The 21,911-nt window shown below is 42.3% G+C and overlaps 3 protein-coding genes across 9 annotated transcripts in view; 1 reads left to right on the top strand and 2 right to left on the bottom strand.

Annotated features, from left to right (window-relative positions):
• Positions 1-21,911, bottom strand: part of LOC308576029 (uncharacterized protein) — a 166,927-nt gene that overhangs the window by 87,437 nt on the left and 57,579 nt on the right. The window lies entirely within an intron of this gene.
• SETD1B (SET domain containing 1B, histone lysine methyltransferase) overlaps positions 1-21,911 on the bottom strand; it is a 69,537-nt gene that overhangs the window by 45,983 nt on the left and 1,643 nt on the right. Inside the window, exons 2-5 of one of the 4 annotated variants that reach the window (XM_081174635.1) lie at positions 16,451-16,496; positions 2,252-2,406; positions 1,738-1,836; positions 1,109-1,379 (exon numbers count right to left, since the gene is read on the bottom strand). In XM_081174635.1, coding sequence (XP_081030761.1) covers positions 1,109-1,379; positions 1,738-1,836; positions 2,252-2,406; positions 16,451-16,496 — 571 coding nt within the window. Of the gene's footprint in view, positions 1-1,108; positions 1,380-1,737; positions 1,837-2,251; positions 2,407-2,673; positions 3,287-16,450; positions 18,731-21,911 lie in introns of those variants that run through there. The other 3 variants (XM_081174632.1, XM_081174634.1, XM_081174633.1) reach the window with 3 other exon arrangements.
• The window catches only part of RHOF (ras homolog family member F, filopodia associated), a 31,814-nt gene continuing 13,244 nt past the window's right edge, over positions 3,342-21,911 (top strand). The window contains exons 1-3 of one of the 4 annotated variants that reach the window (XM_081175015.1): positions 3,342-3,579; positions 4,942-4,988; positions 6,654-6,760. In XM_081175015.1, the coding sequence (XP_081031141.1) occupies positions 3,452-3,579; positions 4,942-4,988; positions 6,654-6,760 (282 nt within the window). In that variant the 5' untranslated portion in view covers positions 3,342-3,451. Of the gene's footprint in view, positions 3,580-3,645; positions 4,389-4,941; positions 4,989-6,653; positions 6,761-21,911 lie in introns of those variants that run through there. The other 3 variants (XM_081175016.1, XM_081175018.1, XM_081175019.1) reach the window with 3 other exon arrangements.

Genomic DNA, 21,911 nt, shown 5'->3' with positions numbered 1-21,911 from the left:
CTAACTAAATAAACAAGACTAGTCAAATGTGTTTTGGAGTTCAGAACACTTGCAGTTTTAAAATTTTAGCATAAGCACTTTTAAAGATAAGGGACTAGAAACTGTCCCATTGTGCATAACATGTTAATTATTCATGCTTTCCAAAATGTTCCTTTAAAGGGTTAAAATAGTTTTAGGGTTTTTTTATAATTAAGCTGCAAAACTGAAAGGTGTCTTATGGCAGAGGTGGGGGACAAATTAGCACTTATATGCTAAAAGTAACATGCTGGTCATATATGCTTCACTGCTTTAGCAAAAAAGAAAAATACAGCAAAAAAAGACCAAAAAAAAAAATTAAATGTTGAAGCAAACCTAACCATGCCTTCTTAGAAGTCAGTTGTGCTGAATTCAGTGGAGCTTACTCCCAGGTAACTGGGGTTAGGACTGCAGCCTCAGTATGGTTTGAGGAACTTATAAATAAAAGCTGAGTTCATAGCTACACTGCTTCTGTCTGAAGGTATTAGCACTACAGACCAGTTACTTTCAATATCTGGAGTGTTACTGTCCCTTTAAGAGTCAATGGAAGAAAAAAACAACACTTTTACAGAGCCTCTTGTACATATGTAAATGCCCGCAATGGGATGATTAAATAAAAACAAGAACATTGATGGAATCTAATTTAGAGTATTATTTTAGGATAAATTTCAGGCATTTTCTAAAATGATTTTTAGCCTCATTTTTCTATAACTAGAGGTGTGGGTGGGTGTGTTATCAGCTAAGTGCAAAAGGTACTTTTGGCAAAGGGGCAAAGGGGGACCATTTGGCAAGCCAAGTGTCAGCATGAGTGACTGAGTGAAATGGAGAGGATGGCAGCATTTTGTAAATTACAGGACTGTCTCCTAGCAACAGACAACACATTCAGCTCCACGTGACTAGCAAAGGCCCAGAGAAAAGCAGAGAGATTGAGGGGGAAATGCAGTGACAGTCATTTAATAGCTTCCACCACCACCCTTAAATTAATTACTAGCCCTCCCCATCCAATCTGCAAATGCGTCTCACTACGGGACAGGAGAGAGGCGGGGAAGAGCAGCAAACAGAAGGAAGAAGATGCTCGGAACCAGCTCCCCACCTTTCGTATCCAGCTCCACGTGGATGATGTTGCCCATGACCGATGTGTTGTGTAGATGCTGCACTGCATCCCGGGCTCCTTTGACTGTGGCAAAGATCACTTTGGCAATTCCCAGGTGCTTCTTGTTTTTAGGGTTGTAGAGGATCTCCACTTCTTCCACTTCACCGTATTTTTTGCACATGTCAGCCAGGAAGTTTTCACGGATATTGTCATTCAACTTGGCAAAAGTGACTTGTTTGGGAGGAACCGGCCCCACGTAAAACTCATCAATCTGTAGGTTTGTTTTTGCACACAGTGTAGTAGGAAATTAAAAGCCAGAGAGAGCAAAGTTAAGGACTGTGAGCAATCACATCACCTGGAGCACAGAGGGTTAAGAAGCAACTACTGAACTTTCAAGGTATTTCCCTTCCACTGCCAATTTACAAATACTGAACTTTAGCCTCAACAATAACTTTTTAAAAATTGTTTTAAATAAGTCCATTGAGTTATTAATAAAACACACTTTTGACAGGCAGAAAGCTCAATTGTATTTTGCAACTTTATAACACCGGTGAACTAATTACTCAACAATATGAATAAAGATGCAATTAGATTTGTATCAAGGACACCACAGTTCTCAATGCATGTACCTTAAATTTAGGGACAGAGAGTTCCAGCTCTTTCGTTTTGGTCCATATTCGCCCTATCCTTGGATCTCTGACACAATCCACTGGGGCAAGACCCGGGTTCTGAGGAGGAGAGGGGAGTAAATTGAATGAAGCTTGAAAAAAGACACGACCCACGGAGGCAACAAAAACCCCAAAACCCCATGAAATTTGGAAGTTTACTCCACAGCCTTTAAAACTGAGGAGAATGTTCTCCAGGCAGGGCAGACACACACATGTCAAATAGCAATTCTGCAGGGAATCACAGGAAAAGAAAGATGCAGGTTTTATCTTCTGATTCTGACAGACTACATTGTCAGGGGGTGTAACTTTAATATGTTTCCTGAACATTTTGTAGCAATCTTCATTTTTCAGGTCATTAAGAATTCCTCCTTCCCACCCTTTAGAAGGGCGGCGAGGTACTAGAATAAAACAAACCAGGGTTGGGGGAAGAGAATATCACAATACATTTCATTTGTAAAAAATAGCGACCGCTTACAGGAATGCTAAAATGCTGCCCATCGTAACGATAGAGTTTGTGCTGTCCTTTTTTCAGAGCTGGGTCAATAATCAACTTGTAACTTTTCCAATGGTGGTTTTTTTTCTCGGCAGAGGTGCTTGCTTGGGAGCTGCTCTCCATTCCGTTGATCCAACCTGAGGAGAAAGCAAGCGGGGGCAACCAACGAAGTTAATAATAAAAAAAAGACATATATGAAAGATTCCCGTTTCAGAACTGCTTCCTTCCCCCCCTCGCAATACCGTCAAGCTGGGTGGGGGGAAGGGAAGGGAAAAGACCGCACATCCAGACGCCGAGCCGGGGTGTCCCCCGTGTCCCCCCTCCCGGGTGCAGGCAGCGAGACCAGAAAGAGAGCGAGGGAGAAAGGAGGAGGGGAGAGAGAGAGAGAGAGAGAGAGAAAATACCCATCTCACTTGAACTCTGCTTTTTGCCATGGTCTTCGGGGTGCTTGGCTTTTTCTCCTGCCTTGATCTCTTTGAAAGACATCGCTGTTCGGTGCCCGACCGTCTCCTGGCCGCGAAAGGCGAGCTCCTCTGCTCACATTGGGCTGGCTACATTACATGGGTTTTGAAAGCCTCCTGCCTCCTCGCTCGCTCGCTCTTTTCTTTTTTTTTGCGAGCCAACACATATTGTGTGTGTGCTTTCTGCTTGCTTCTCAGGCATCCCACAATTCACCGCTATGGAGCTCGGCTAATGGCTAACCGCCCTCAACCGAATGCACATTCACAGCAGCTGCATCGCGCTGCAAAGCCCCCAGCCCGGCCGCCCGGCCGCGCCTCCCCGCCCCAAATAAAGGGCCATGCATTTTTCCCAGCAGGATGCGGCCCCGCCGTGCCTTTTCCTCCCAGTTAGCGGCGGGGCCAAATCCCCTTGGAATCTGCTGGCTACATTTACCTAAGCGCCAAACTGTTCCTAAACAAGATGGACATAGGTGGGACAAGGCCCCCCCCCCCACCGCCTTTTTTCCCCTTTTCTTTTTTGGGACGGGGAAGGGGGAGGGAAATAAAAGAAACCCCCCTCCCCACAAGACACCCCGGCGCTCCAAAAGGCTCGAGCTTTTTTTTTTCCCTTCCCCTCCCCCTCTCTTCTTTCTTTTTCCCTTTTTTCTTTTGCAAGTTACATCCCAGGGAGCTAACCGGGGCGGCGAGCTTGGCAGGGATACTTTTGCAAGAAGCCGCGGCAATGTTTCCACCTCCGATGAATGGGGAGAAGCGGGGGGCGCCCCCGTTTTGTTACAATTTGTCAATTTCGAAGGAGGGAGGAAGGAGAGTAGCAGCTTTGCTTATTAAAGGTCCTGCGCAGCCAATCAGGTCGGACCTTCCATTTTGTTTCAGCTAGAGACTCCCTTGGATCCCCCCCCCCTTTCCTTTCCTTTCCTTTCCCTTCCCTTCTCCCTCTTTCGCCTTCCTTTCCTCCCGGGGTCGCCTTGTTGGGGCTTCGTGTTGTTTTAGCTCGACTTGTGCTTTTGGGTTTGTAATTTGGCCGTGCTTAGGTAATTGGCTGGTTAAAGGCACCAGGCGGGCGCAGCCAATCAGCGCGCAGCTTCCATTGGGCTTGAGTTATTAGACGCTGATCTAAAAACATCCTTCAGCAGACAGCTAAGGAGAGGCCAACAGATCAGGCAGCCATTTTTCTGCAATGGAATTAAATGGCCAACTGGGTTTTCCTTTGTTCCAAAAGGGGATACTTGATCTGAATGAATCCACAACCATCCATTTCAGGACTTCTCAGTGTCTGTGTTAATGTCTGACAACATTTAGAGGACTAAAAGGAAGAAGGAAGATTTTATAAAAAGATCTGGATTTTTCCCTTTGATTTGGAACCCATCTTTGTCTTGTATATAACTAGGTCATGGCACGCCCTTATGTCAGCAGTAACAATTTTGAGTTACCAAAAAAGTAAATACATATGTATTTTTGGTGTTTGTTTTTGAAAGCTTTTCTTTGCCTGAGCAAATACATCTCTAGATGTAGCTTCCTGTATTAAACACTAAATACCTGGCCATCTTTTAAGTTAAATCCTTTCGTGCTAACAAGGTAATGTTTTAAATATAGATGTAGGAAACGTGAACTCTTGCAAAAAAAAAATCATTAGGAAAAGTTTTTTTTCCTTTTACATTGTAAGTACCCAATCCATTCTGTCCTTCTTGCTAAGTGTAGTTTTTCATGTTAAATGTTACTGGAGTTCTCCTTTAATTTATTTTTCCAGCCTTCATCTGCATGTCATTTTTTGTCTTGTTTATCTAAACCAATTGCTTCTGAGATACTTTTTAAGAATAAAAAATATTTAGCTAGAGATGCTTAAAATGTTTACATATAGTAACTATTAACCAGGTGTATTCACACTAACATGTAGCGATTTATGTTTGAGATCATGTTAAAAATGTGAGTGGGAGAGGGGAAGGAAAGACATGCAGCGTCCTTATGTGCAGAGTAAATCTGTCAGAGGAATTTACCGATTGAAGTCCGGAGTCTTTTTAAAAAGTTAACTATATGTTATTAGTCGAAATAAGTAAATGTATTAACTTATTTTTAATCAAAAGCCATACAAAAATCTGAACGAGATCGAATAACTTGCAAGGTTATAAAATAGAAGTGATGATACAGAACTTAACGTATACAGTAATTAGAAATTTATTTATCCCCCCTCCCCCCAAAAAATCCCAACCCCAGACTCCCACAACTTCACCTTCAGAACTGCATTCAACTATGGTGTGCGGGTAAGTAAAGCCTTTTGCCCTTGCAGTGAAACAGAGCAGGCCTATGCAGCAAATGTTTTCGTCCAAGGCGGATATCCGAGTTACTTTCGGAGGGGGGGAAGGTAGCTAACGTTCTTGTTTGAAAGTACATATTCAGAATCTATTTTTTATATCTATTTCCAAAAGCTACTTCCTTTCTTTAGCCTCCTGTAACAAAGTGCTTTGCTTGGCTGCATCCTTGTTGATTTCAAGAGCTTCTCTCTGCAAATCCATAATGGCATTACAGATATGCTAAACTGTTCCCCTAAAGTCAATCTGCAGGCAGAGGTGGGATTTTTTTTTAAGGCAAACCAACAAATAAACGCAAGTGATAAGAGAACTAGTTTGAAGTCTTTCTCCCTCTAGTTACTGCAGGCTTTTTTTCTCCTTTTCATTTTATAACAGAGGCGTTTCGGGGACAACAGCAATTTGAGCAGTAAAGGGAGACCCTGGTTTGCTAATATGTACTGTAAACGAGTTTTCTTTTATCTTGAGAGGCTCCTGGTTTGAAAAACAAAATCCAAAATGGAGGTTTCCTTTTCCCTGCACAAGAAGAGTCGCTTGGCAGCCTTGTACTGTTTTTGTTGGGAAAGCTTGTGACGCGCTTGCTATTTCACAGCAGCAGATTTTTCCAGAGCTGCAGCTACAAAACTTCCAGCTGGCTTTGAGAGAGAGAGATTTAATTTGCAGAAATAGCCACTGTCTCTTGCACCCAAGTCAACCTCTGGCTTTGGTGCCGTGAAAACAGGCTCGTTTTCAAGGCTGCCTTCGCAGTTCCTGCTCCGTATTGAGGGCAAGCAAGCCGGGTTTCGTAATGGCGGCTGTCATCTCTGTGCTGCGACTGTTGCTTTTGGGGCAGCACCAACGCTTGATTTCGTCAAGGCTGTTTTTATCGGGCAATGCAGGACAGAGCCCTTTCTCTCTCCTCTCTCCCGCCCCCCCCTTTTTTAAAAACGTGTGTGAGGTTTGTAAAAAGTAAAGCAGGAGTGAGAGGGTCGGTTTTCTTCTGTCTGCTTCCCCCCCCTTGTTAATACTGGTGGGGGTGGGGAAGAGAGAGAGAGGACGGTTGCCATTTCGTGCAAGTGCTTTTGCAGCAGCGAGAAGAAACGTAGGAGCGAGCGCGAGGCTGCGTGTAAGAGGAGATCCTGGCGCGGCTCCAGCTCCTGCCTGCTGCTCTGCTCGGCACTCCCGGGGGTGGGGGAGGGAAGGAGGGGGAAGACGGCGGGGGGGGGAGGGGAGGCCAGGGGCAGGCGAGCAGCCCGGCTCTTAAAGACACAGGGCGCTCCTGTGGTTTAGCAGAAGACAAAGGCGGCCTTGGTCCTTTGTGTCTAGAAACCTGAAAACGGGCTTTCCCCTCCTCTTTTGCATGCGAATAATGAAGACTATGGTGGGCAGGCAGCTGCTGCATAACCCAAGCAGCTCGATAAAGGCTCTAAATCAGTTGGTAAATGCAAAGAGCGGCTTTCTGCAGTGCAGTGAGACTGTTTTCTCAGGCATGGCGTTGCTGGCTGGATTAGTGGCTGGAGAAGCCGTCCTGGGACTGATCTCTTGAACAGGTCTCTAACTCCTTACCACGTGTCTCAAAACAGGTCTCCCGGCATTGCTAATCTTTTCTTCTTTTCCTCGCCCCCCCCCCATGAACCCTAGAAAGGGTGAGCTCGACGATGATCGAGGAGGAGGAGCTGACAAGGGAATGCGTGGTCTGTTGTCAGACGAGAGTGGGCTTTCTGATGGCATCTCTCTGCTTGTTTACAGTAGGTAGGGTTTGCCAGGCATATTTCCGTTTAAATGGCTTTGCTTTGCTTAAAGGATTTTCCTTAACACTGCAGCACCACCACCCCCTCCAAACAGAGTGGGGTTGGGTGTTGCTTTTTTCAGACAGAGTTTTGGAGGCTCTCCTTGAAGAAATGAGCCGACAGCCCAGACAGGAGATACTGAGGACGTTAGGTTGCTAGTAGTTTCCTTGCTGCATTGTTAATCGAAATTTTAAGAAAACAATCTGGCAAAGCCTTGAGTTCCTTTCTGGGAAACTTTAGTGCAGCATTATTAAAAAGGCTAACCAAAAAAATTACAGCTCTTTCTAAAAGATGTATTATCTGGATGCCTTGATTTAAGGGGTGGATGTCTTCTACTTTTAGTGGAAATATATAAAGGTGAAATCTCAATTTGTGACATTCCTCTTCCCCACCATAGCAATAACCCATAATTGGTGGTTAAAATATTTGGCTTATTATGAGTCTCCTGTTTGCTGGCTTATTGTAAAATATTCAGCAGCAGGAGGCGGGTGTTGTCTTTTCAGTCTCTGTGGAGAGTGAAGACATTCCATTCCACCACCATGTACCAAGATTTGCTCCAGCAGTAAAACCTGTTTTTCAGGAACAAATTGGAGGAGCGGACTGCCTGTTAAACACTGAACAATGTCATGCTTCTGGTCTTTGTGGGAGGAAAGAGCATAAAGAGATTGCCTAAGTGAAGTGCCTTGCCATTTGCTGGCAGACTAGGGAAACAATCCTAAGTATCCCTCCTATGAAGTAAATGCTACTGATTTGTGATATTACTTCAGAGTAAACACTCTTGCATATGTGTTCTTTGTTCTTTTAAGGTGGTGATGGGAAATGGCTTTTTGTGTGTGTTCTGAACTAAATACGTCAACTCTGTTGAACTGCAAGCTACTTGATTACAAATAAGTATTGGAATACAGACGTGGTGAATGTGTGTACTTCCTAAGACATCTTAAACTCCCTGGCTACTTACCTTTCCCTCTCAGTAGGTGACTTAAGTGAAAAATGTCCTTATATATACCTTGTTAAATAGCTGATGTGGCAACAGGAGTAAGGTTAAGTCTGCCAATTGTGGGCGTCTGTATCCCTGAGATTCCTGCTGCAATTGTGTTCTACAATTGAAGTGGTTGGCTTCTTAAATGCCTTTCAAATGAGTACAAAGGAGGCACAAGCGGTTGCTAGAGAGATCAGGCTTGCTCTCGACATCCTTCCCAAAGCCAAATCCTGTGTGCACATCCTGCCTCCTTTCTCCATTACCATTACAGTCAATATAATGTAGGTCACCATGCATATCCTCCTTGTGTTTCTGGCCAGGAGAATCTTTTTCCTTTACTTGCTGGATTTGCATCCCTTTTGAAGGATACGGAACATTATCTACTGTACTTTTGAAATTTTGTATCACTTAATGTACATGCTCGGTAATGCTTATTACAGCCCTATACAGGTAGGCTAGTATTATACCCATATTGCAGATTTTGGGGCCTAGGTTGAGAGATAGTGGGTTGTATACAGCCACGGTGACTTCAAGACTGAGCTTAGATATGAACTGTGGATTTCCTAGCTTGCAATGAACCACTGTGCTACGCAGACTTGTGCTACAGGCTTGTATCCTGTTTTGCTCAAACGTAGACCCATTTAAGTTAATAGACATGACTTAGGTCCATTAATTTCAATAGGTCTACTATGTGTAGGGCTATCATTGGCTGCAACCCATTGTGTTTGGACTTCCCTATGGATTTGCTTCAAATGGGAACCACCGAGCTGCTAAAAATCTTTTGTTTTGTCATAGCTTCAGGTGGAAGAAGCTATATAATTTGTTTAGTCTCTTGGTATATTCTCACTGTGGCAAAGATCCTCAGCTTATGAAAATGGACTTTTGGGGTTAGCTCCATATATTTAGCCCGATAGTTTGTTTCTATGCATATTTTAAAGAAACAATGCATAACTGAATGGAATGCTTGAATTGCTTTGAATATCTTGCAGCTTTTGGCGGGAATCTTCAGGAGGAAACTTGCTGATTTGACAGAATGTTAAAAAGCATTAGTGCTCCTCTTGTCCCTGGATTACAGTAATTTAACCCTTTAATGTGGCTGGCTATTTGCCTGTAGCAGATAGTTCAAAATATCAAGTGTGTTTCACATCATTCAGATTTTAAATTCAGCTTTCTGTTATGCAAAAATTGCAAACAAAAGCCACTCACTCTTCCTCACTGCTTTAAATTAAACATTTTGTGGGTCCGTCTATGTGTGTAGAACATCTAGCACTATCCAACTAACTTAAGATAACTAACTTCTTCCCCATTCTTGCCTTCTCTTCCTGGGTTGAAAACATGCAGTGGTTTTCTTTTTATGAACTGTAATCATGCTTTCCTGAAATCATGCTCAGTGGCGTAGCGTGGGTTGTCAGCACCCGGGGCAAGGCAAGTAATTTGCGCCCCCTAACCCGTGGATTTGCGCCCCCTAACCCTAACCCCCAGATGTTGCGCCCGGTGAGGCCGGCCCCCCCTGCACCCCCCACGCTACGCCACTGATCATGCTTGCTCTGAAAAACAAAATACTTTAAGCTGCAGGTAAAAACTCCTGAGCTTATCAAATTCAGTCTGGACCTTGACTAATTGCAATTTTGAATTGATGGTTGGTATAGAAATGTGTTAAAATAATACTTGAATGTTATGGGTTAACAATAGTTTGGGGAGTCCTCTTTTCTCACTCCTACATTTGTTAATCTGAAGACTTAAAAGAGACATTGTTTTCTTAAATCTTTACATTTTCTGAGTCATTAAAATGTTACAAGATGGGTCTAGATTAAAGTTTCAAGAATTATTTGCTCTTGAGATCATAAATTTCTGAAGGTAAAGGAGATCACAATTTTTCCTCTTAGGGTATTTTTCTGTGAGCATACCCATCACCACACTGCTAATTTTCCAGTGAGAAGGACTGAGATGCATTCCTTTTATTTGTTCTATATGTGAAAAGGGCCTTTTCTAAATTACTTTTAAATAATGACTACCATTGTGTAAAATGCTGGGTTTTGTTTTTGCCCTTGTAATAACATGCAAGGAGACTGTAAGGCTGCAATAAATTCATGTGGGTTTTGATTGCCTGTATTCAGCTCACGAAATATTGTTTAGTGCTTTGTGCCCATACTCAATGGCTTAATGGTCAGTTTTTCAGAAGACCAAGTGATTTGCAAATGAGCTTCTTGTGAGGAAAGGGAAAGCTGTCAGTTCAGCTGGGATGGTTTTCTTATATGGGAGGTGGCTGAGAATTGGGAAAAGGACCCAGGATACAAGATAGTTACAGAAACCTGGAGCTCATAAGGACAGGACTATTGTAATGTTTTCTTCATAAGGCTGCACTTGAATATGATTTGGAAATTTAAAATGATCCAAAATGCAGCAACCATAACTGCATGATAGTGCTCTCTTCATATTGCATTTTGGACCAGTTGAAGTTTCCAAATCACTAAAGTACCGTAGTTCCATCTTGAGGTTACTAGAGTGGAATACAGTGTCCAGATAATTTCAGCTGGCAAACCAGTCATAGTCAGAAATAGGCACCCCTAGCCTCTCAGGCTAACTAAGCCTCTAGGGTCAGTGTTGGGTTAAGGAACATCCCCAATATAGGAATCTGCTCCTTCTTGGGAGTGCAACTCCGTCCAAAACAGGCTGTCTCCCCACAACCCAGACTTCAGAACTTGCAAACTCCTATCTTGGCCCAATTTGAGGTACTCAGTTGGTGTCTAAAGCTCTAAAATATTTGAGCCCCAAATATCTGAAAGACTGTCTCCATTCCTACTGATGTTCTTTGGTGTTAAGATCTGCAGAGTGGGCTCTCCTGGTAGTTCTAGCACCTCCAGAAGAGGGCTTTCTCTGTGGTACCCCTAAATTGTGGAACTCTCCACAGTGGTAGTTGCACAGTTTTTAGTTTTGTGGGACTCACCTCTTTTGTTCAATTTATACAGTTCTGTTCCATTTGGAATGGTTTTAGGCTTTATCATTGTAATGGTTTGCTGTTTTTATCATTGTTCATTTCTATTATTGTAATCCACCCTGGGATCTTATTGTGAAGGGCAGGTAAGAAATCTTCTTCTCCTTATGGGAGAAGGCTTTCCATCACATAATTGGGGCCTAAATCATTGTGTGTCGATGTCAACAACTTAAATTGGACTCGACAGTCAATTGGCAACCATTGCAGAAGACTGGCTGGTATGATGTGTGTCTGACCAGAAACATCCACTGGCAGTCTCATTGCTGTGTTGTGCACTAGTTGCAGCTTCTGAACAGTCCTTAAGGGCAGCCCTGTAGCATAGGTAGGCAAACTAAGGCTCAGGGGCCAGATCCGGCCCAATCACCTTCTAAATCCGGCCTGCGGACAGTCTGGGAATCTTCGTGTTTTTACATGAGTAGAATGTGTCCTTTTATTTAAAAGGCATCCCTGGGTTATTTGTGGGGCATAGGAATTCATTCATTCCCCCCAAAAAATATAGTCCGGCCCCCCACAAGGTCTGAGGGACAGTGGACCGGCCCCCTGCTGAAAAAGTTTGTTGACCCCAAGTGTATTGCAATAGTTCAGCTTGGAAGTCATCAAAGCATGGATCACTGTGGCCAGGCTATCTCTGTACAGGAAGGGCAAGAGCTGGAAGTAGGTAGTCCTAGCCACCTTGGCCTCAAGTGCCATAAATGGATCAAGGAGTACTTCTAAGCTACACATCTGTCCCTTCAAGGGGAGTGCAACCTATCCAGAACAGGCTGTTTCCATATTTCCTGGATTTGAGAACTGCAACACATGGTATCTCTATCTGCAGTCCATTACCAGCTCCACCCAGTGGTTAAGCATGTGAACAGTCCCTAATTCTGATGGTATGAAAATATAGTGCTAGGTGTCATCAATATGCTGTGGCTGGAATCTTTCACAGCTTCAAGTCAAAGGGGTTTGAGTGCTTTTCCTTGGTATGTAGGGCTTTTCCTCTTCAACCAAGGGAATTAGATGACACCTTTCTCCAGATCCACTGATGACATCCTCCAACAGCTTCATTTAAATGTTAACAAGCTTGAAAGACAAAATTGACCCCTGAGGGACCTCACAGGCTTAACGTCCAAGGCACTAAAGAATAGTCTCTTGTGGCTATGCTCTCTTGGGAGAAGAATACTGCAGAACAGCGCTCCCTATTCCCAAAGCTGTTCCAGGAGGATACCATGGTCAACAGTATCAAAAGCTGCAGAGAGGTTAAAGAGAACTAACAAGCTTGTGCTCCCTCTGTCCCTTTCACTTATAGGTCACTGACCAAGGCAATTTCAGTGCCATATCCTGCTGTGAAGCTGGATTGAAATATGTCTAGATTATTTGTTTCCTTTGAACATATTTACAGTTGGGCTGCCACCAGCCTCTTCAGCATCTTGCCCAAAAAGGCCATTGTCGCTACAGGCACTAGTTGTTCAATAATTCTGGGTTCAGGGTAGTCCTCTTGAGTGGGGAATACACCACTACTTTCTTTTCTTTCTTTTTTTGCAAATGCTTTTTATTAACTTATTATTATAGCACATACACACAACACTTAGAAAACAAACTACAAAAGAAAACACCACAGTGTTTTTTTGAACTCCTAATATAACATTTCCCAGAAACTCTTCATTTTGTTACAGGTCCTCCACATATAAAGTAGCGTCCCCTCTGACTGATCACACCTCTAATACATTTTAGATTTTGTTTTATAGATTTTGGATATTTTGGTAGGTGTTATATACCACCTATAAACCACCACATTCTTTAGGGCCAACAGTATCTCCCCTTTTCCCACAATGAGGCGTTCACCACTCCCTGAACCCACCCAGCCACACCCCTTTGACTTTTTTTTATAAACTATAGTGGGCAAGAATCAAGAGGAAATATGGCTGTTCACATCCTTGGACTGCAAGAACTGAAACTGATCCAAAGTAACTTGACTGGACACTTCCTCAAGACTAGTTCTAACTGTCACATCCAGTTCCATACTAATTTGAGCAATTTTATCCACAAAATGTGGTGTACATTTTTTACTGCAGACCACCACCTCCTTTGGACAGAAGATACTAGTCAATTCACCAGTCAGAAAAGCTCTGCTGGACTTAAGGTAAATCTTCTGTACAAACACATCGTAAACAAAATAATGTGCCCAATCACATTCATACAAGGATTTATTTACATCACTTGTGTACCAGCTATTGACCTAGATGCCACCATATCGGCACAACATTGGATGGACTACTACGCAGAACTAGTTGGAGAGCAGACAGGGCAACCAATGACTGCTGATGAGACCATTGAATGGTCAAAACTACTGGAATGGCAAGTAGTATTCCCTGCAGAAATAAAATCACTCATAGAAGCCTGAAATTAAATAAAGGGCCAGGTGAGGATATGATGCCGCCGGAGCTCTTTAAGGCACATATGGACTGGTGGCAACCCATCTTGGCTAGGCTTTTCACACACATAAATAATACAGCCCAAATTCCAGCAGGCTAGAAACTGAGTGCTAGAAATTGTGCCAATTCACAGGAAAGGGGATAAACCCCCCCCCCAATTACTGTCCTATTAGTTTACTGGATGTTCCCTCCAAACTCTTATGCTAAACATCTGCTTATCAGCTATTGATCTTCCTGCTTCACTGCCCATAGTTCACTGGAATACAAGGAAGCCCTATGGGCTCTGCAGTTGGCAACGACACTCAGCAATTTTATTGATGAATCTGACCAAAGCAATGCCAGTGTTAATATGAGTGCCATGTCAACCAGAAAATCCCCATGAGTATTCAAGTATCCTTCAGATTCTGTAAGTTTGGGGGTGTCATTCACCCAGCATCACAGTGGGGAGAGGGGAGTGGACAAGTGCTGCAACAAGTACTTGAAGGGACAAAGCTATGTGAATACTGGATCCCTGTTTGTCTACCTAAGGCACAATAATGATTCCAGGTTGGCCTACTTATCCACAATCAAATCATGGATAGTTGTTGGCTTATACTGTACAGACCTGGCATATGGTAACACCAACACCAGACTAGGATTGCTGGCATGCATCTAGCTGCATAGCAGATCCTAAAGAGGGATAGCTAATAATAATTATTAATAATAATAATAATACCCCACCCATCTGACCGGGTTGCACCAACTACACTGGGCAGCCTTAATATATTCTATTCCTTCCTGGGACTATACACAACTGCCTATACAATCACCATACATACCTCTCTTCGTCTAGCGGTTTTTTCGTCTTGCGAAGCAAGCCCATTGAAGGATTAGCGGATTAGCGCTATTAGCGGCTTTTAGAGGCTTATCTGCTGATCGGATCAGCTGATTAGCGGCTTAGAAAAGGGGGGGGGAACCAGCAGGAACTCGCAAGACATTGTCGTCTTGCGAAGCAAGCCCATAGGAAATTCGTTTTGCAAAGCACCTCCAAAACGGAAAACTCTTTCGTCTAGCGAGTTTTCCGTCTTGCGAGGCATTCGTCTTGCGGGGCACCACTGTACAGTGTAAGCAACACTAAATATGTCAGTAAATGCAAACAAGATTGATTGGAAGCCAGTGATCATGATGCTAGGCCTTCCTAGGCTTCCTTCATGCATCTGGTTAGCCACTGTGAGAAGGAGGTAGACCTTATTCTAGTACAGAAGACCACCTGTTCTTATGAGTTGCAAATAGGGCTGAGATTACACTGTGAGGAGGGCCTAGTTCCTTACAAGGGAACTCTTACAAGTATGGCTTTTATCACTGTAGCACAGTAGCTTGACAACAAAAACTTGGGGGTGGGAGGAGCAGAATTTGACATCATTCCGCTCAAAAATTATGTAAATATTTAGATTTTGATTCTTTATCTGCTTTCAATCATCTTTTTAGTTGGTGCTACATTTTCTGAAATAAGTGGAGAATACAGTCACCATTTGGGCCACCCTACCCTTGGATAATTACTTGCTTCTTTGTGAGCAAGTCCTCCCTTCCCTTTTAAAATCAGTGTTAGGAAACTTCTTTGCATAAACACCTGTGTATTTGTAGGTTGGAAAAACCTGTGAAAATACTGAGTGGTAAAATCACACACACTTGCTTTAGAATGCCTGCTTTAGAAGAATGTCATCTTGTGACATGTAAGCAATAAATGAGGAAGTAGTGTGATCCAGATTGCTTAATGTAACACAGGAAACTTGGGGCCCTGCTCTTACATGCTTTATGATAGAGGCCACAGCTCATTTCCTGTGTGCTCTATTAGCACTACCCTGAAACAAATGTATCTCATGTTGTTTAGTTATCATTGGAAGTAGCATATTATAATACCTGTATGTATTAATACTATGATTTTAGGGCCTGACTATCTTAATTGTTAGGACCATTTCTTCTACTATTGGAATCATTGGAAGCTGATTCTAATAGTGACCCAACTTTGTGTATCCAATAGAAAAGATGTGGGAAATTCAGCTGAAGGAACCAGCTAGTATGGAAGAAGAAAAATCATACTACTTGTACTATTGGTATGATTTGTGCAACATTTGAATTTTCCTAATATGGGTTAATGATTGAATGGTGTTACTTTAACGGAATGGAAGCAAGTGTGACATGATACAGGCAGCCCCCATTTACACACATTCAGTATGTGTGCAACCGTGTATTAGGGCTGAGTGATATATCAATATATTGTCCAAAACTGGTTTGAAGTCCATATGATATCCGTTTCACAATTTTTGACCTGGCAATATATTGCAAATCTTCATGTGTGTGTGTGATACAAAAATCAGAACGTGGGAAAAACTTTGAAGCCAGCCAATGCTTCTCTTGATTCCTGCAGCCCCTGTTAACTCTTGCCAGCTCAGCTCTCCCCTGCCTCATGGAAGGGGGCAGTGAATCACAAGAGCAGGCACCTGCAAAAATCATGATGCATAAAAGACAGTGAAGCCAGCCAATGCCTCTACATAACTCCATCCTTATTTCAGGCATTGTGATATATATTGTGATGTTCAGCTGGTGATATATTGCAGTGTTGAAGACCAGATATCACCCAGCTCTACCATGCATCACACCGAACCTAGAAGTGATCCAGAAATGTCATAAAGACAGATGTTTGCAGGCATTTTCAATTGGTTTCAATTATGTGTGATTTCATTGACACGTGTGGTGCCTTGGAACACAACCTCTGTGTAAGCCGGGTGCTGCCTATCCTGACTCTGAATGAAAATAGTTGTAGCAACATAACCAAATGGGATTTCTACAGCTTCTTGTATTCTTCCCCCATTTTTCTAATAAAAATATTTTACTCTTGAATTGCCTCACAGACTTTGTTAAAGTTGACTCTATGGTTAGTCTCAAGTGGTATTAACTTTGGTGCCTTTCCACTAACCCTATGGAGATGGTGAAAAGGACTAGACTTTCAGCAGTGGACTCACGGCTGTCCTAAAGCTGCAAAGTTGGAAGAACAGGATGGAACAAAATCACATAAAAACTAGTCTCTCGTGAACTATTATTTAGAATAGACCTGATGGCTGTGTCAGTTATCTCCTTCATACATGTACAGTATAATGAACCTCCAATATATTTTGGTTACATGTAACACAACAGTGGAGCAATGCAAGTTGAATAACTAGAGTTTAGCTTTGGAGTTTTTGTTTTGTTTTTTTACAAATCAGAAGGCCTTATGTACTTACGCTGCCTGTAAGTCGACTTGTGCCAAAATGTCCTGTTTCGAGAGTACTGTAAGAGTAAAGGAGGGATGAGGGTTATAAATATATTGTTATTGAAGGCTAGGTTTCTATTAGTTCTCATGATTATATGTGCAATATCATAATTTGTATCATAATTCATAAAATTATTCTAGATTGACACTAAGGGAAGTCCCTCCCCCTCTATTTTGAATGAGATCTGGATTATATTGATGGGTTTTATTTATTATGAAGAGCAAATAAAACATTTAAACTTTTATTTTGCCGGTTTTGAAGACAAGTATTTTTCTCTGAAACCAACTACTACATACTACATAGATAGTACCTGTAGGATTCTAGCCCCTATGCAGAACTCAAAATTGGAGCACTTTAGGTTTTGTAACTAAAAGCCTATCTATAAAAATAGATTTGGGGGCTCTAAATTCCAATTCTAAGAACTTGTTTCAAAAATCCAACATTATAGCTTCATGCTTTAGGAGTTGAAAAACAATGACCAAATATTTTAAGGAAGATATTAGGAATCTTGCATTTCTTTATTTCATACCTAAGTACAAAAAATATTTCTGAAGGTTGCATCTGTGCCGGCTGATGTCTCTGTTTGTTCTGGAAGTGATGCCACTGAGTTCACACTTAAGTGTATATATGACTGTAACCTCCTGAGTATTTTAAAATATCAGTACTTTAAAAAATGCTTCTCAAAAACAAGGGTAAGTGAACATCATGAATTTGGTCTCCATATTACCAATATTGAATAAAAAGTGCAGCAGATTCACCAGCTGAAGTTTGCAAATTTCCTTATATATAAATAAAATTAGGTCAGCTGCTATAATGGTGGTGGGCCGTATTGGCTGAGGACCCAACATGAGTAAATGGCCCATTGCCCTACTAGCACCACAACACTTTGGATGTAACATGATACAGATCAAAGTGTTTAACTAGGACTGGGAGACCTGAGTTCAAACCCAGTCACACTCTGCCTAAGCTTCCATACAGGGTTATGAGGATCAAAGGGGTGGTAGGCTCTGTCTTACACTTTTTCTCCCAGGGTCTTAAAAGTGTAACACAGAGCCTACCACCACTCTTATCCTCATAACCTGGTGCGGAAGTTTAGACTGAGAGTGACTTGGCGAATATCACGTACTGAGCACAGATGCATTGAGATTTGAACTCAGGTCTCCCGGTCCTAGCTGAATACTTTCATTCATTTCTACATGCTGTCTGCAAAGTGAATGGTGGTTCTGGTAGGAAAATGGGCCCTTTACTTATCTTGGGTCCTCAGCAAATTGCAGCCCACCACCACTATAGCATTTGACCCTCTTTAGTTTATAAGAAATGAATGATACATGATACTGTACTGGAAAAAAATTGCTTATGCCTGTACTAAATATTTCTCTATAAAAACTCCAATTGGTGAGGCAAAAAAAAAGGAGAAGTGTTACTCATTTTACTTTCTATCTCTTTGCTGTTACTGGAATCCAAACGGCATACTTATGTGTGCCAAATAGATTTTTGACAAATACTATAAGCTAGTCTTGGAACCCCCTGCCCCCCAGCAAAAAAATCAACTGATTTGCATGCTGCTTATGGAGCAGTTCTTCAAGAAAAACAGGTCTAAAGCCCCACTGGAAAAGTACACAGTACTTTGGATTCTGGCCCTTTGCTCTTTCTGGACAATTAACATGCTCCTTTGCCCAGGTACTACCTTTTTTTTGTATTGATTTACCTGTCAAAATAGACTACAGCTACCTGTATATGAGTTTGGGTGTTTTTGTTCAGATCTAGAAGGCCATCTAGTGGCACAATCAAGCAGAGAGAAGTATAAATTATATACTAGAAAACCATGCAAGTCTAGACTTTTAAAATGAGAGATAAAATGTCAGGGTTTTAAAGAATGGCAGATTGCATGTAGAAGCGGAACATGCAAACCCCTAATGTTTTATCTGTTAAGGAGAGAAGTGCTGCGTTATTTCATATTAGGCAGGATTTTATTAGTAATAGGCTGGGCTTTTTTTCCAGCCAAAACTCACTGGAACTCAGTTCCGGCACCTCTCAGGCGGGCACCATTGCCATTGTAAGAGAACAAGGGAGGTGTTCACGGTGAGTTCTGGCACCTCTTTTTCTAGAAAAATAGCACTGGAGTAATTAACAAATCTTTTTGAATGTGTGTGTAGGTATACGACCTGATATGCATACAGTTGCAATTGAAATTATTCAACCTCATTGCAAATTTGGTTTATTATCAAAATTTACAGACTTTCAGCTGTTTGCAATGAGCAAATCAAACAAAAGCAATTGAAATAGCTCAACACAATGGACGCTTCAAATGGTTTCCCCAAATTAAGCTGAAATTGCAACTTTACACTGATTTATCCAGTCTCACTATTATTCAACCCCTTCATGACAAGCATCTTTATTACTTAGTAGAGCAGCCTTTTGCTGCTGCAAACGAGATGCATAGCAGACAGCAGCTTCTGGCAGCACTCATGAGGTGTCTGAGCCCATTCCTCATGAGCATTGGCCTCCAGTTCAGTAATATTCTTGGGTTTGCGTGCTGCAGCTGCCTTCCTCAAATCTCACCAGACATTTACTATGGGGTTCAAGTCAGGTGACTATAATGGCCACTGTAGAACCTTCCAGGACTTCTTCTGCAACCAAGCCTTGGTGGAATTTGAGGTATGCTTGGGATCATTGTCCTGTTGGAAGGTCCACTGATGCCCAAGCTTCAACTTTCTCACAGACAGCATGATGTTTCCTCCTAGGATTTCCTGAAACTTCAATGAATCTATCCTGCCTTCCACACACTGCAAATTTTCAGTGCCAGAGGATGCAGAGTAGCCCTAGAGCATCACCAAGTCACCACCATGCTTCATTGTAGGCAATGTTCTTTTCAACAAATGCTTCATTCTTCCTTGACATAGGGCTGATCCATGGGGCCGAAAAGTTCCAATTTTGTTTCATCGCTTCACAGAACAGAGCTTCAAAACTACTATTTATATGATTTTGAGCATATTGGAACCAACTTTTCTTGTGCTTTTGGTCAGCAGTGGTGAACGTCTTGGAGTTCTGGCATGGAAACCTCCTGCATTTAGTATGCACCTTACTGTGCTCACTGAAACTTCAGTGCCTGCTGCAACCAACTTTTGCTACGGCTCTTTTGCAGCCACTCGAGGATTTTTCCCAGCCTGCCTTCTCAGAAATCTGGTTGCTGCCGCAGATCGCTTCCTTTTTTTGCCCCATTCAGGTAGTGTAACCATTGTTCCTCTAACTTTAAACTTGTGAACTATGTGTCCAACGGTGTCTATAGCAGGGGTCGGCAAGGTTTACCTCGCCTGGGCCAATTCACTCCAGCGGAGATCCCTCTCTGGGCCAGACTGCGCATGCACATGAGTGTGCACGCCCATGATTTTCTGGTGTCTGCGCAGATGCAATTTCCGGCTTCTGCTCAGACATGATTTTCGGCACCGTGAAAGCAAGTCCCTGTGGTGCGCTGGTTTAGTGCAGTGCGCAGGGACTCGCTGAGTGGGCAGCTTGGTTTGGGGGAAGCTCATGGCCGGTTAAATGACCCCCGTGGGCCGCTTGTGGCCCATGGGCCTTAGGTTGCCTACCCCTGGTCTATATGAACATGGAGTGCCTTCACTATCTTTTTGTATCCTGCTTCTTGTTTGTGATGAAGAAGAAGAGTTTGGATTTGATATCCCGCCTTTCACTCCCTTTAAGGAGTCTCAAAGCGGCTAACATGAGGTGAGTGGGGCTGAGAGACTTCAAAGAAGTGTGACTAGCCCAAGGTCACCCAGCAGCTGCATGTGGAGGAGCGGAGAAGTGAACCCGGTTCCCCAGATTACGAGACTACTGCTCTTAACCACTACACCACACTGGCTATCTTCTCTTCTCTTACCTTCTTGGACCATTGTCTTTACTTAGCCATATTTCTAGCAGGCAGCCAAATTTGACATTCTGTAAACCCCTAGCCAACTTGTGTATTTCATGTGTTACAGCTCACGCACGCCCTTGCTTAGTTGAATCAGGTGTGCTTGAGACAACTGTTATATTTATGCTGTTGTGAAGAATTCTATTCAGGGGGCTGAATAATAGTGGGAGTGGAGAAGCCACTATAAGTTGCATTTTCAGCTGAATTTGCGGAAACCACTTGAAGCATCCGTTGTGTTGAGCTATTTCAATTGCTTTTGTTTGATTTGCTCATTGCAAACAGCTGAAAGTCCGTAAATTTTGATAACAAACCAGATTTGTAATTGGGGTTGAAAAATGTCACTTGCAACTGTACAAGCAACACATAAGACTCTGGATTGTGGCTAAAATACCACCTTTGCTGTTAAATTGTTGTGATTCAGAGAACACATATGCGCTTATTCACAATGTAACTTCATCAGATTGTGACTACAGCATGAAGTTAATAACATGATTAATTCAGCACTTTCAGCACCAGTGATCAAAATGTAAATCTGCTGTCCCCATGAAATGCAGTATCTTATCAGTGGAGTCTGTTCATACATAGAGCTGCCAGTGATGCACAGTAAATCAAGTACAATACACGTATATGAAGCCAGGCAGGGCTGGGTGAAGGGACACCTCTGCCCCATCCAGACTGCCTCCAGCACAGCAAACTGGGTGGCTAATGTGAGTCTTTGCAGCTCAGAATTCGCTTAATTCATCTGTTTAAGAAGACTTATTTGATAGATGCCATCCCAGAAGACCCCTTCCCTGGTGTGAGAATTAAAGGGAGGGCATGTTTCTATGGTGCCATCCTATCAACCAATCTTTCTTTAGACAAGTGATTAAATGCATTCTCAGCAGTTGACTTTCAACAGTTTTCATAAATAGTTATATGAAAAACATAGACTTTTTAAGTTCCTCAATTCACCTGGGGTGCTTTTTTAATAAATTAAGCAGTTTTAAAATCGATAAAAAGGTTGCAGCTCCAATTCTGCCTAGTGAGTGATCATAACGCAAAACCTTAATTATTTTTATGTTATTAAAATATTTATATCCTAGCTTTCTGCATCAATAGGAACATCAAAGAAAGTTAACAATAAAGTCAACCTTTAAATACTAAAATGCAAGCAATAACAAAAATTTCAAGAAAGCAAGGGAATGTATATAATTAAATGTGTTCCAATTAGGTCTAAAGCCTGCTAGAACAGGTGAATTTTGAATGCCTTCATATTGGGTACTAGCCTTCTTGAGTAGGAAAAAACCTCATGCATTCTGACCAACTGCATCCTGGAACTTACCAATTATTAGGTGGTTTAATAAAATTAAATTGCCTCAAACACTGCTTATATTGCAGAAACAGCATGTTAGAAATTCCTATACTGAGAAATGAGACAACATACATCTGGGTTTTCTGTAGCGCTGGTTTGGATCACTACTGTTTATGATCCCAGCTACCCACCACATAGCTGAATAGGTTCCTAAGTGACCCCCTGTG

The sequence above is a fragment of the Podarcis bocagei genome, assembly GCF_964188305.1.
Source record: "Podarcis bocagei genome assembly, chromosome: 16".
NCBI lineage: Eukaryota > Metazoa > Chordata > Lepidosauria > Squamata > Lacertidae > Podarcis > Podarcis bocagei.
Note: the sequence above shows the minus strand (reverse complement) of the source record. Positions and strands in the feature narration are given on the sequence as shown.